At 40.7% G+C, this 15,597-nt stretch overlaps 2 protein-coding genes across 3 annotated transcripts; both read left to right on the forward strand.

Annotated features, from left to right (window-relative positions):
* The first annotated feature begins 6,716 nt into the window (after window positions 1-6,716).
* On the forward strand, window positions 6,717-8,785 carry LOC126386081 (caveolin-2-like). Of its 2 annotated transcripts, none has more exons than XM_050038206.1 (3): window positions 6,717-7,020; window positions 7,607-7,794; window positions 7,989-8,785. In XM_050038206.1, the coding sequence occupies exons 1-3, from the start codon at window positions 6,820-6,822 to the stop codon at window positions 8,146-8,148; spliced, it is 549 nt and encodes a 182-aa protein (XP_049894163.1). In that variant the 5' UTR covers window positions 6,717-6,819; the 3' UTR covers window positions 8,149-8,785. The 2 variants fall into 2 exon arrangements, with proteins under 2 accessions (XP_049894163.1, XP_049894164.1); XM_050038207.1 differs by having other exon boundaries at window positions 6,881-7,020; window positions 7,632-7,794.
* Window positions 8,786-11,947: 3,162 nt separating this feature from the next.
* Window positions 11,948-15,005, forward strand: cav3 (caveolin 3). The gene is made up of 2 exons (XM_050039300.1): window positions 11,948-12,257; window positions 13,598-15,005. The coding sequence occupies exons 1-2, from the start codon at window positions 12,141-12,143 to the stop codon at window positions 13,937-13,939; spliced, it is 459 nt and encodes a 152-aa protein (XP_049895257.1). The 5' UTR covers window positions 11,948-12,140; the 3' UTR covers window positions 13,940-15,005.
* The last annotated feature ends 592 nt before the right edge of the window (window positions 15,006-15,597 follow it).

Here is a 15,597-nt window from a genome sequence, read left to right on the forward strand (position 1 = left end):
AGCTTTAAATCCTGAGTCTACTAACTCCTGCTCGTACCTGCTTTTCTCATGCAGAGGGATTACACAAGACCTTTAAATTCAGACAGGGGCTTATTACCATGTGAATAGAGGCTGATGGTGGGGTTAGATAGCACATTTCCACTGAAATATGGACTGCTATTATAGTCACAGGTACAGGGAGGAGGAGATAGTGAATTTACAATGGAAATCACTACTGGGCTTTGATAATGCGCTGAGAGTGGTAACAAAGTGCTGTTTTATGGCCACTGCTGTTTGGATTAGTCGTTCACAAACAGCAGTCAGGACAAATAGAGAAGAATAGTGTGGTTAAAGCAAATAACGGCAAACACCATTTTGCTGTTTGGCTGTCACTAACTGGGGCATACACCTCTTTTACAGATCTTTGGTTGTGTACTTAATACTTTAAGGTGAATACTGCAATAGCTTTCTAACCACAGGATATGTGTATGAACACACACACAGCATTGAAAGGGAACTACGCCCACATTCAGAATTCAAGGATGATATTCCTATGGTCTGAGACAATCCAAAAATATTAGTTAACATGAACAACTCTCTCCCAAATCCCAAAGTAAGGGGGCTAAAACTCAAATTAGTGATGCCATAGAGTGTAAAGTCTGGAGCTGCTCCATAGACTATGAATGAGGAGCACTCAGCTCAGAGCATATTTTCTATTTCAAAATAAGAATAACATTAAAGACAACATTGTAGAAAGCAGACAAACAGTCAGTAAGACAAGTATATTAAGTCATTACAAAACACTTAAACACATTAAATCAGGTCATTTTTTTGTCGCATCAGTCACGTTGTTGAGTTAAGAATACTGATGGCACTCGGGATGAAGGACTTCTTGAGTAAACTTTTAGTTGCCAGACGGACTGTGTAGCGCCTCCCAGAGCTCAAGAGCTCAAACTGGCTAAAGAGAGGATGGTAGCCATCTGCCTGGATACTCCTTGCTTTCTTCCTCATCCTTTCTGCAAAGAGTTGGGTCAAGGGCTTTTGTTAGTTGCCATAGTTACAGTCCTAGGGAGTTTATTCTTGGATGTACAGTTAAGGTGACCATTCCAGGCAGGAAGGTGAAACGTTAAAACACCCTCATAGTTTTGTACACTAATTCTAAAATCTGCTGACTAACACTGAGGCCACTGGGTTTTCTAAGAGGATAAAGTTGCTGTGAGCATCTCTTGAAAATATACTCAGTATTTCCAGAGAAGCTCACATGGGAGTTCAGGACCGTACCAAGGTATTCAAAAGTTTCCACAGTTTAAAAACATTGGCCATCGAGTGAAACTGGCTCTGTCTTCAGATCTTGTTTCGTGCAAATAATCAATTCTTAAGTCCTGGCCACATTCATTTCTAACTTAGCGTGGGCCAGGTAGGCAGCTTCACCCACTGAGTCTGTTTGCTATAAAAGACCAACTAAAGCCAGAACACAAGGTTTGAACAAATCATCAACTGCACCTGCGTGAAGCATTTGTTAAACAAAACATCAATGAGTACACAGTCTGCCTGGACAGACATCCTGTCTTCTGTACTCTTGTGACCTGTCTGAAGGACTTTTGAATCACCATCCATCACATTGCTACTAAAAACATTCAGAGCTTTGTATTTTCAACCTGAGTTCAGACATATATAATTTTAAATTAAAACAGATTAAAAAGACATGAGTTTGTTGCTCCACAAACATCTGGAAGGACAGGTGTGACTGTCGGAGCTCAGCACTCAGCACTTATTTCTTTTGCAAATCTAATCAAATGGCAGGTGGGTAAGTAGTTAATGGTGTTTGTGTTTGTCGTATCATTTTTCAGGGCTGGCATTCATAATATGTGCATCCTTTAACACTGTCTCAGTCTGGAAATCTAATTCAAGATGTCTCTGACCTGAGTGTGGTTTATACATGGTACAGATCACAGAGGACAGCAGCAGAGATCACCTACTGAGCCTGATGATTCTGCAGAGGGTTGTTGGACGAGATTTGTAATCTCATCAGGATAAATAACTTCAAAGGAGAGAGCGCTCACTCCAAAGTCAAACGATGTCACAAGACTAATAATAAAGATAAACTGACTCATGACAACACAAACATTTTGATGTCTCTTGCAGTTGGCAAGTAAAAAATTTAGTCTTCCAAAATCCAGTCAGTAGCCCGCTTATTTAAAGTGTAACAGCAGATTAAGGATCATTGCATTGAAAAAAAAGGGAGCTTTCTTGTTACGTCAGGTGACACCAGAGGACAGTATTATTGACAAGCTTATTGATGGTTATTAACATGTCCACTTCATCTGGACCTGTGACCTACAGGCTCAGAATAGATTTCTGAGACACTCACAATGGATGTTTGAATTACTGTGGCAAGGATCAAACTAAAGGTCCCTAAGGAGCCACACACTATTAAAAGCTCCCAGCAAGTTTAATTTTGCAACATCTCCATCTGACTGAGATCTTCGTCAGGCACTGAGAAAAAGAATTTCACAATGCCTGATGAAGATCTCTGTCAGATCAAAACATCACACAATTACTGGGAGCTGTTATTTATACTTTTTTTTTTTATCTTTTGTTTGATATTTTGATCCAGCACCTTAAAGGTTTGTTAAATGTGTGCACCCTGTTACAGCATAACATCCAACCAGGAATAACTGGATATGCACACTGTATACAGGTGTTTTTGTTTGTTTTTACTGATTACACCTCATGTTAATTGTGACATTTGGAGCTTAACAATATTATACAATGAAACAAATCTTTACAAAGCTTTAACATCAATATTATCGGTACAATTTAAAATGTCAGAGCCGTAGAAATTAAATTATCATAATGTTTTCTGATTATTATTTTTTTAATTTCTCCAAATTTCTACAAACACCACAAACCAGTGATTACATTTGTCATTTGCTGGTTCAAAAAGCCAGGATAAAGCAATTTGATGTTTTTAATTTTGGTTGGGTACTATTGTGTTGCCTCTATTGCCCAATTTTTAAATTGGCAGCTTAAGCTATTTTGATTGTGATGGGCCTATTTCTCTTTTCATTCGATTCACAGCACCACTGTTGATTAAAATTGTTGTTTTACAAACCAGGAGCTGTGCCAGACGAAAATTCAATTAGCATCTGTTAAGTGGAGGATCTGCAGGCTTCAGGCACAATCACAACACGATATCGGGGGCCCTTCATCACCATGGTTTCCACACACACTATTAATCATCAGCTAATCAGAGTCTGCCTGCACTTGACTACCGCTGCAGCTGTGCTGTGACTGGGAACACAAGCACTATGATATTTTTGAAAACCAAGAGTGAGAGAAAATGAGGTATTTGGACACCTGTAAGTAGAAAAAGTGGAAAATGTTGCTGATTTAACCAACAGTGATAAATAATGAGGTTTTTTTTCAAACTACAAGGACAAACCATGGCCAACAGAGGGCGCTGTACACCAGTGAATTCTCCTCCCTCCACATTGTTTAGACATTTCTGACAAGAAGGCTTCCAAGAATTTTCAGCAAACAGTGAGATCCATGTTGTCAGCTCAGTGTCTGGTTGTGCCTTTTTCAAAGTGACAATGACGTCTCAGTGTACATGAGATAATGGAGTCAGACTGCTGCTGTCTGCTGAATGTTTGGCAGCTATGTTTGGCCTGTTGATCACTGTAAATAAACAGTGTGTCACAATGCACATCTTCTGGATTATTATCTCTGTACATTGCACTTAGTCTTTATACTTAAAACTGTGACCTTTTACACACTCCTTGGTCAATAACAAGCACATTTAATCCACTTTGTTTATATTTTCTATTTCTATTTAAAAACAGATCTAGCCTACATATTTCTCATGTGTGTTGTATTCTTTCTATTTTTATATTCATAGGTCTAGACATTGCCAGTATTTATTTTTTCTTTTTGCTTTGTGTGATGTGTTTTCTGTTGTGTACCAAATACCAAAGCAATTTCCTTGTATTGTGAAAACCTACTTGGCAATAAGCCTCGGTAAAGTGTGAAGGTTCAGTAGTTGACTGGGTGAGAGGGGAGGGCAGATGATAGAAGAGACTGTTTGCTTTGTGATTGTGTGGCTGCTTACTGAAGGACAGCGTCGGGAAAGAAGACACTCCCGGTGGGACTTAATTTGATATAACACTTTGTGTTCAAAACCATCCAAACATGCACTACTCACATACATAAGTGATGGAAGCACTTAGCTGTACATTCTTTTCATATAAAACGAATGGGAATATTGCAGTGCAGCAAATGCACAAATTCATCCTGCTTATACAGACTAACTTCAGCTAAAACAGGACCTCAAAGGCAGTGCTGATAATGTAACAGAATGTAACAGAAAGTGGACAATATATACCAAAAAAAAAGTACATGGCTGGGTAAAGCAGGCAGCTGTTCAAAGGCCCCAGACCCTGAATGGCCCCTGTATTCTCCAAGTTCACTTTGTGTCATTTAGTGTGCTGTAATTTCATTAAATGCAAATTTGTTTGCACCACTAAAGTACAACATAAACTGACAGGATAACGGCGAGATGCTAATCTTTGGCTGTAATCAATATTCTGCTATTAACAATGGATCCCACAACTACTTGAAAGCTCGCTATGACAAACTCAGAGAATTATCAGCTGACTCGGCAGGTCCCCATGGTGTTTTTAGCATCTAGCCCATTTATTTAAAGTTTTTGGCTGGCAACTTTACTGTCTTGATTCACTCTTATCTCAACCTCATAACTGGAATGTTGGTATTTGATATTTCTGCAAACTATAGATGTGTTAAATTTGTATGTTTAGTAGGGATTAGATTAGATTTAGATGTTAGATTTGTACATTTCATATGTGGCGAATATGTTCTTTATGTTTCAGTTTTCAATTTTATGTTGGGACAACACTGTGATAAACAAGTGGTTAGGTTTAAGCACAAAAAAACACTTGGTTAGTGTTAGGAAAACATCATACTTTGGCTTTAAATACCCAGTTTTAATGTGACAAACACAACTGGAACCCAGGAGTCCCCATCTACCCTCCTTCTGATGAGAAACTCATTAAGACACACTCATTACCAGTCTGTAACAGTTTAAACCAGTCTGTCACCAGTTTAAACCAGTCTGAAACTAGTTTAAACCAGTCTGTCACCAGTTTAAACCAGTCTGAAACCAGTTTAAACCAGTCTGTCACCAGTTTAAACCAGTCAGTAACCAGTTGAAACCAGTCTGAAACCAGTTAAAACCAGTCTGAAATCAGTTAAAACCAATTTAAACCAGTCTGAAACCAATTTAAACCAGTCTATCATCAGTTTAAACCAGTTTAAATCAGTCTGTCACCAGTTGAAACCAGTCTGAAACCAGTTAAAACCAGTCTGAAATCAGTTTAAACCAGTTTAAACCTGTCTGTAACCAGTTTAAACCAGTTTGCAACCAGTCAAAACCAGTTTCTAACCAGTTTAAACCAGTCTGAAATCAGTTTAAAGCAGTTTATACCTGTCTGTAACCAGTTTAAACCAGATTGTCACCAGTTTAAACCAGTTTTAACTAGGCTGTTACCAGTATAAACCAGTTAAAACCAGTCTGTAACCAGTTTAAACCAATTTACACCAGTCTGTAACCAGAATTAAACAGTTTAATCCAGTTTAAACCAGTCTGTCACCAGTTTGTCAGGAATGTTCGCAAAAAACATCATGTTTTGGCTTTAAATACCCAGTTTTAATGTAACAACCACGACTGGAACCCAGGAGTTCCCATCTACCCTCCTTCTGATGAGAAAGTCGGCTCCGATACATCTAATATGAACTACTTCACTTCAGAAATGTAAATATGATACATATGAAACATATAAAGGTAACACACCAGTGCTTTGTAGAAATGTATAATGCTGACATATAAGTCTGCTTCTGATGCTGCTCATTGCTCTCTGTGTGTTGTTTTTGGCTACAGCAGCCGGCTGATTTCAGGAAAGAAAAAATAACACTGTACGCTACCTGCTCAGCACCATATGGCACACTGACATAGTGAGAGACTATGTAGTGAATATAGTGGAACATTTAGCAGCTGGATATTTCCCTAATTTCCCTATTTCCCTGACGGAAATAACATGCAGCCACCTCTGCTCTCCACCCTGGAGACTCAAAAACAGAACTAAAAGGAGAGTGAGTATTGGACTTACATTCATCAGGTGGACAGAAACCGAGCTCAGAATGAATGCCAATGTAGCTCTGGATCTACTGGATGTGTAAATAAGCAACTGTTTGCTAACAAGGTCATATCAGCTTTACGAGGTGATAATACTGTACGTAAGTGCTGTGTCCACGTGGGTGCAAAAACCAGTTCATGCAGGTTGAGATTTTTATTAGATTAGTTCATACTGTCTTCATTTGAGAATGTGCTGTTCATATTCTGTTCACTTTAATGACCCGCATTAATGAAGCTGTTGAAGTGCAGAGCAATATGTTCTTAATGAATGAACACTGCCAACTCTGGCCTCACAATGAGAGGATATATGTGCAGTCATGACAGTGCCAAAACACTCCCCCTGATTATTTTAACTCCCTCAATATTCATAGAGGAGGTGCAGGCAGATTATGCTACTAACAAAGGACATTTCTCATGCAGGTTTAAATGAGACTTTCCATGTCGTGTGTCTCATGGAAAAGGGTCGCTAAAGACAAGCCTTTAAAAGCCAATAAAGGCATTCCTCAACAAGGAGCACACAGTCAGCAGTCCACTATGTTCCACCTGGGTGTCAGTGGAAAGCCCGCAGAGGTTAGAGTGGTAAGCCGTCCTCCTGCTACGCCCTGCTCATCCTCCATATTTCCAATGACATGATCACAGCAGTCAACCAAGCCGGGACACAGCTGAAGTTAGAGGAAATGGAGGACCAGAGATTAAGAGACGAGGGACCAGAAGTGGAACTGATGGACGTGAAAGTGGATGTACAATCTGATGATCTGAGTTCCACCCACAGTGACACAAGGCCTCTGATTCACGACAGAGATCCCAAAGGAATCAACAAGAGTCTTAAGGTAATGAGTGTACAGCACCACAGGGGTTTAATCAACATAAATTACACATGAACTTTGGCAAGGAACACAAATTAAAGGGCTACAAGCTGATGTACATCATTTCTGTATGGAGAAACAGGACCTGCACATGCTCTGCATACCAAACCTCCTGTCTCTGACGACCCACATGTAACAGTAATAATGCAAAGATGAGCTGAAACAGATATCTATGTTTGTTTTGAGTCATGATGATAAGGTTAATGCAATTTAGAAATAAAGCTTTTTGCTAAGTAAAAATGTTTATCAATGCCAATTTTTGTTCTCAGGTAATATAAGACTGCCAAATTAATGTGCTAAAATCAATATGCTGCATAATACTGACCTCAAGTGGACATGCTCATACACACAGTTCTGTCTTTGGCCTTGTTGATATGATCTCACACCACACATTACAAGTGAAGAGCGAAAATATGTTGTGTGCAACTGAAAACTGCATGTCAAGATTCTGTAATACGGCCTCCACGCCTTCATATCCAAGCCCCCAGTTCTGTCTATTTTACACGCTTGAGGTAAACCTCACTGACAGCGTCTCTGTATGTATCTCGAGGTCACGTTTGAGGATGTGATTGCAGAGCCTCCCTCGGTGCGGAGCTTTGATAAAGTGTGGTTGTGGAGTCACGCCCTGTTTGAGGTGTCCAGGCTGTGGATGTACCGCTTCATCTCCCTCTTCCTGGCAGTGCCAGTCGCACTGGCAGCAGGGATTCTCTTCGCTGTGCTCAGCTGCCTTCACATCTGGTAGGACAGTTATCACACTGAGATGAGATAGACTTACAGGCATGGGTGAACTGCTAAATGTTTCTCTGGTAAATAAAGATCATTAAGTTGAATTAGATAGATTAGTGGGAACCCTTTTTAGGAATGCAGAAGGCTTTCTAATTTATATCAACGAGATGAGCTCATGTGTTGTGCATTTCCCTGAATCTCCGCAGGTTAATCATGCCTTGTGTGCAGCTGCTTCTCATCAACATGCACTGGGTTCAGACTGTGTGGGGCAGCATACTGAACATTCTCATCGGACCCTTCTTTACCAGTGTTGGAAAGTGTTGTGGTAGAATCTCCATCCATCTGGCAAAAGATGAAGACAGATAGAAAATCACACTGTGTATTGATGTTTTGGCAAAACAGGGGAAAAGCAAATGGTAACAGATTGCACACTGATTCCATAAAGATTTAATATGCATCATAATTGCCTGTGATTACACTGTGTTATTGCTCACCTGGCATGATGTTTGGCGTGCTGTATGTACCTGAACAAGCATGTGTTGGTAGCAAATGTGGGGTAAATGGTACTAAAACTATTTAATGCACAATTACAAAAACAAATAGCAATTACATGTATAAAACATTGCAATTCAATTAGAAAATGATCTGTATATAAACCCAGACAGAAGGCAGAGGAAGCAACCATCTCTCAGCACTGCTGATAGAGTATAGAGCTACTTAACAGTCTCTGGATGAAGAAGTGGACTTAAGTTATCTTTGAGGCTAAACTTTTGCATTAATCATATTAATATTGAATATTGTAATGGCATCGTAAATAGGTTGAATGAAATCACATTTGTGAATGTCAATAAATAATTTGTCTTTCTTTGTTGTAATGTACTGTTCAGTTTTGTAGATAAGGTGGACACAATTTTTTGGTTAAATTCCAATTTTATATGTTGGACTTTAAAAAGCCTGTCACAAAGAGAGCAAAAAATAAAGTCAATCAATTGGGTTTGTGTAACATTCTGGATTTTATTATGATACTTCCTGTGTGTGTCACCTGCCCCGATTATCCTCTTAGCCATCCCTATGTAGGCCTATATATACCCACCAGCTCCTCATGTCTCTGCCAGATTGTCTTTGTTCCTTTGTGTCATAGCTTGCAGGACAAATTCTTCCTAAAGAAAATTCTTGGGGCCTTGTCATCACATGAGGTTGCCAGGCAACCAGTGGGGAAACCAGAAAGTCATTGTGCCTGGCCAAGGCACATACACTTAAACACAGCTTTGTTTTTTTTTGTTTTTTGTTCATAGATTAAATAAACAAGAGATAACCTTTTAATTACTTACATGTTGGTAGGCAGATTTTGTTACCTTTGGGGACCAGGCTAACCTTTGTCTTGGTCTTAATGCTAAGCTAAGCTATCCGGCTGCTGACAGTATAGTGTCATATTGAGCTGACAGACATGAGAGTGGTATCAATTTTCCAACTCTTGCCAAGAAAGCGAATTTTTTTTCCCAAAAAAAAAAAGTTTTTCCCAAAATGTGAAACAATTTTTTAAATTTCCTAATTTTTGGAGGTTAGACCAGGAGACCACTGAGGATTTAAAGGAGCTGTAAAAGACATTTAGAGTAGGATTAATATAGCAGCAAACAACTATTTGCTAAAAAGATATAGTGGAGTAATGCTGTCCTGAGCAGAGAATTAACATCCTGTGTGTGTGGTGTAATTTGCGCTATTCAGAAGGGCGTCATCATGAATGTGTAACACCCCTCCAGTCAACGCTGTTAGCCCTGTCAGCACTGTTGTTAGTACTGTTCGCTGTTAGCACGGTTGGCTGCTAGTATGGTTAGCTGCCAGCACAGTTAGCTGCTAGCATGGTTAGTTGCTAGCTGCCAGCTCAGCCACCTCCATGTTGAGAGCTGTGTGCAGCAATCCCAGCTCAGTCTCTGAATAATAGATACGCTCTTGAATGTTGTACAGAGCTCCTTTAACAAAAAAATGTACATTAAAATTGCTGTGGTGAATTACTGCTCTAAGAAACTGAAGTATTTAAGAATAGTAGCTTGAAATGTATAGTAAATAATACTAAAAATAAATCTGCATGTGTCAAATACCACACCCAGCGCTGTTCATAAAACTACCCCGAGTTACTGATACCCACTCTTACCATCACATTCTATAAGACTCTAAATATAGGTCTGAGTGCCCGCTGTGTCTGTCTACATTAAATGAAAGAGAGTAGCCAGTGCAGTCTCAGCTGATTGCATAGACACTCACAGAGGCAGAGGTATGCCCACCATGACTCTCTGCTGAGCTATTTCTGTCTCTCTGCCTCCATGCCTAACTGGCCTCTACTCTATCCATTGCCACGCCAAGAATACTCCTCTAATTGGGCTGGCTCTGGATCACATGCGCTCAGATCCCATTCCACCCCTCCCTTTTCGTCCCTGTCTCTGCCACCAGGGGACCAGGGCAAGAAATGCCAATCCATGATCTGAAGTCACGCTTCCTGTGCTGTTCTTACACCGACTGAGTTAAATAGCAACAGAGACCTGGGGGTGCTGTGAGACCTGCACCAGTTCTTCCTCTTCCCCTTCTTTTTGGCAGCGCGAGGCTTATGAGCTTGTTTGTGCGACCTGCTGATAGAGAAAGCTTTGACTGATAGCAACAACTGCACAGCTTAAGGAAGACTGATTCAGAGTTTATTTTGGGGAACTATTGGGTTTTATGTATCTGGCCTTGCTTGAATCAAAAATATCTGAAATAAGAGGCCCCCGCCTTGTGTGGTATCTATTGTGCGCCACTATGACTGAGACATTTAAATGACCATGAACCATTTCATTATTATGACTGTCATTATGAAAGCAAACACATTTATCAGAATATAACAGCAAAATATATATTCAAATTGTCCTCCTTCTGAGTCCCAGCGGCTGAGTTACATTTTCTTTATTGTCTGCTCAGCTCTTTTATGTTTTGTAGCGTTGCATCTGACAAGACTCATTAGCATTTGCAAATGTATTTAGCATGCAATGTTGGCAGATCTCTCCGAATAAATCCTCCAAGTCAAACAAAATAACACAGGCTCAATTTTACAGTAGATAGGTTAAGAAATTCAACCAACAATCAGAAATAACATTTCTCAGTGCGGCGCCGTATTACTCCTCCACAGTGTGTTTGTGAAATGTATACAGTGACAGTAGAGGCATAGAGTTTTTCAAACTGGCATAAAGTCAAGAAATAAGTTGACATCTACTAACCACCTCGCCACCTGACTTACAGTGTCAAACATGATGGAGGTGATAAGTTGATGAATTCAGCGTATTTTAATGTGAATCATATTCCTCCTTCTGAATGACTGAATGCCCAGTATGTCAGCTTTATAGTGGCATCTAGCAATGAGGACTGCAGATTGCAGCTTCTCCCGGTTAGAATTTCTTCAGTTTTTATTGGTGAGGAGGTTTTTAGTGGGAGACGAATCATCCGTAGAGGTCTCTTCCTCTTCAAAACGAACGGACCAGGTGATTCAAACTGCTAAAAAAAGAGGAGCTCCTAATTTTCGCAAAAGGGGAAAAGGCAAAAACATGAAAACGCCCCAATCAAGAGCCAGTGTTTGGTTTGTCCATTGTGGGCTGCTGTAGAAACAACTGTGCAACATGGTGATCTCTGTGGATGAGGACTCACTCCCTATGTAGATATAAATGACTTATTCTAAGGTAACAAAAGCCCAACTCTTATTTTCAGATAATTATACACTGAAGAAAACATACTTTTATATTTCATTTCTGCCAGTATATTCCCCTAAATCCTACAGACTGGACCTTTACAGAAAACTGTAATCCTTGGAAACATAGTGAAACTGAGTATACTTTTTGTATCTCCTCTGTTGTGCTGTGAAAACATGAAAAATATGTTTTCAATTCAAATTAAGTTTAGCAGTTGGATGTAAAACACTGTGTCCCAGCTAAAGTCAGAGCAGGAGGGTGTGTTTGTGCGCACTGCCTCACTCTGTGGTGGAAGTTCGTGCCACTGTGTAAACCCTGCCCAGTTAGCCCCACAACCCCATGTGAAATGTGACACAACCCTGGGTCTCCTTTAAGGCATGCCTTTTCTGTCTGTGTGCATTACATTGTGAGTGTGTGTGTGTACACTCTGTGTGTGTGTGTGTCTGTTGGTGCCTATGCGTGTGCAGGGTGGGGGTCAGGCCTCCATTTTTACCAGGTCATCTGCAGCAGCTGTCCACTGGCATGCCAGAGGGAGCGTCACAGTGGTGATACAGGGGTTCAGAAGTGAACCGAGGCGGCTCCGTGCAGTTTGATCCAGGAAGGTTTACTCTCACCGTCTCCGGCCCGTCCAGGACCTGCAGCCCCACCATGGCGGATCAGTACCAGTACAACACCAACGAGGAGAAGATTGTGAAGGACAGCCACACCAAGGAGATTGATCTCATTAACAGAGACCCCAAGCAGATCAATGAGGACGTGGTGAAGGTTTGTGCAGCATGGAGACACCGCCCTGTCACAGAGAGTATTAGGAACACAACCCCTGTCTTGGCATGTGTGGAAGCATAGGGAGAAAATTAAAAAAAAAAAAAAGGGGTTAGCAGGAACAAAGACAGGAGAACAGGTTATTATACTGTCTGGAAAATCCTTAAATAGACCAAGAGCTATTCCTGTTGCCTGTGCAGAACGCAAAGTTTATTTTGGGAATGGGGTAGAAGAGTGTGAAACTGATACACTGTGCCTCTGTGTTTAATTTAGGTTTGACTACTGTTTATCCGGTGATTGTTGCCATGCTACCACAGCAAAATATTTTCTGTAAGGGCAGAACCAAATATACATTTAGATTGTATTTTGTAAACATAGTCAATGAAGATAGTAGATCATGAATTATGAGTAGAGTATTATGTTTCCTGTCTGCGTAGCTCAGTTTGGAATGATTTACACGCCTGTTTACGTCTGGTTTAAACTGGAAGGATTGATAATTTATCCCAACAGTCTGGTCTAGGAGTTACAGTGAGCGATAATTTAGCATTAATATTTCTAATCCATGCAGTTATTTCCTGCCAAGACAGCTCATAGCCTTACTATCAAACAGTCTACTTAATTAGTTTGGGAATCGTCTCCTCTAAAAACTCCATCTTTGGGTTAATATTTATTGTCTTTAAAGAACACTGATTGTCCTTCTGCTGTATTTGACTGAGAGCTGAAAGAGGCCAGACCTTGCAGAGAAAATATAAACCAGTGCATGCCCAGCCATTCATTCAGAGGATGATCTCAGGCTGCTATCCCTACAGGAAACGGACAGTGACTTCACACTCCCCATACTGATCCTATTCAGTGGTCTGGAAGAAAAGACAAGACTTCAGATGTGCACTGCTTCTGCCTGTCATGATTGAGTTAATTAGCATTTCATAGCTGAGTCTCATCTTAGAATGCGACAGCGCTTTTCCAGACGAGGACGAGGTGACACATACAGAGAACTTGAAACACCACTGTACAATTACTCTCATGCATGTTACATGAGGTGAACTTGGGTTACTAAGAACTGTGTTAGAATAGAGCTTTTAGGATGATTTTTGAGCCAGCATTAAAAGCCACTCCATTACTTTGCCTGCATGCCATGACATTACGTTTTTTTCCTATAATGTGTAACACATAATTGGTTCCGCTGCATAAATTTGACCCTAACACTCAGCAGCTTTCACAAGCTTAATCCTCCACACTTTACATTTGTATGTGCATATTACTCAGAGCACACCAAGGTCTGGTGGAAGGAGATGGATAAAAGCCGTGTGTAGTAATCAAAGTCTCTTTCAAACTTCCATTAGGTGGACTTTGAGGATGTCATTGCAGAGCCTGACGGTACACACAGCCTGGATGGAGTGTGGAAGCTCAGCTACACCACCTTCACCGTCTCCAAATACTGGTGCTACCGCATCTTGTCTGCTGTTTTTGGTATCCCTGTCGCTCTGCTCTGGGGCTTCCTGTTCGCCTGCATCTCCTTCTGCCACATCTGGGCTGTGGTTCCCTGTATCAAGAGCTGTCTGATTGAGTCACAGTGCATCAGCCGCATCTACTCTCTCATCATCCAGACCTTCTGCGACCCCTTCTTTGAAGCCCTGGGCAAGATCTTCAGCAGTGTGCGCGTTGCACTGCGCAAAGAAGTCTAACAACTCACACAATAGTGTTTATAGTACGATCGGATGAAGTGCGGTATCTTTTTATACACCAGAAGATCAGTCCTGGCGTCTTGCTTACTCCCTGATACTCCTCCTCCTGCCTTCATAACATGCTGTTCCCCACCCACCACCCACCCACCCAACCTCAAGCTCTCAGCTCTGAGTCCTGACATGCCCGGTGTGCCTTTTGCCACCAGAAGCTCAGTGACAGCTGCAGCAGGCAGCGTGGTTCTGTGACAGCTCTGGCACTCCCGGAAGGCTCAGTGCTCCTCACTGAGGGGGAAGAGGACTGCCTGCCATGACCCGGATCTGTCTGAACCTCATTTATTTGTATCACAAAAGCCAAAGACAATATCCACTCCTTCACAACAAATGAATTCCCCAGCACTGCTGCACCTGTGGACAATGCTGCCTATATGCGTTACATTTGGCCATCCTTTAAAGTTTTTACGCTGTATATTGCTGTGTCTGGTTTTGTTTAACTTTATATTAACTAAGTAGGATTTGACAGTCATATGCATATTCAAGGGCGAAGGTTTCATTCAAGGTTGGGGAGGACACATATGAAGCAGGGGATTTGTGGTCCTTCCCTAGGAAATTTTGAGTGTCAAACACTTCATTGTCTGCATTCTGGTGATTTTTTTATGCACCTTTTTTTGCCTTTTCTGCATCAATTTATGGTGGAAATGTCTGTAAATTTGTCAAAATAAAAGTCCTCTGCTACTTTTATGTTTTTATTGGAGGTGACAAATGCACATGCTCTAAATATGGAGAGGAACATGTCCCCTGTGTCCCCCGCCCCCAGAAATCTACACCATTGTATGTATAATTTTTGAAAAGCTTTATAACATCAAGAAAGTAATTGAAAATATTTTCTCTACATTACTGTTTTGTAATTTGAGACAACCCACAGTGCTGACTTTCAGGTGGAAGAAATATGTTTGTAAATGCTGATAATCTACTTCCTTTTTATCAAAGTGTGATGTGAGAAGTTTGTGCAAACAAGTATGGACATAACTGCTGATGGAGTAAAGTAAAAGCCTCTCTGTGAGACCAACAGCAATGTTCCACAGTGTTATTTTAATTATGCAGAAAAGCCGAATACATACTGTGCACCTACATGGGTTGAAACTGATTTAAATACACTTGACAAGTGATGAAACTGTTCTTATAATAAGCATATTGCACCCCTGGTTTTTAAGATTCACCAAAAATCCAAACTGTGTGTCAGTAATATTTTTGGCAGCCTCAGTAAAGCAGGGCGCTGTGACCCACTAGAGGCTGCTGTTGTATATCCTTCATATGCTTCTCTTTAGTGTCTGAGACCCGTCACTGATGATTCAGTGTCACCGCACCCTTTGTTCACAGCCTCAGCGTGCCTCTCTCTGGCTGACTCATTCTAGTCCTTTAATGTGCAGGAAAATGCACAGGTAGAGTTTAACCGAGCAGGAACAGCAGAGCATTACTCTGATTAATGAACTGCATTAACCAGTGTAATTAAGGATCAAGAGTGATTTATTTGCCAAAACTCAGAGAGACAGAGAACATAATCAACATGCTTGGTGTAATCAAAATACAGCAAATACTTCACAAATACAGATCTCCTGATTTTGTTTATGTATTTGTCTAATTTTTGCCTTCTGCAAATG

The sequence above is a fragment of the Epinephelus moara genome, chromosome 24, assembly GCF_006386435.1.
Source record: "Epinephelus moara isolate mb chromosome 24, YSFRI_EMoa_1.0, whole genome shotgun sequence".
NCBI lineage: Eukaryota > Metazoa > Chordata > Actinopteri > Perciformes > Serranidae > Epinephelus > Epinephelus moara.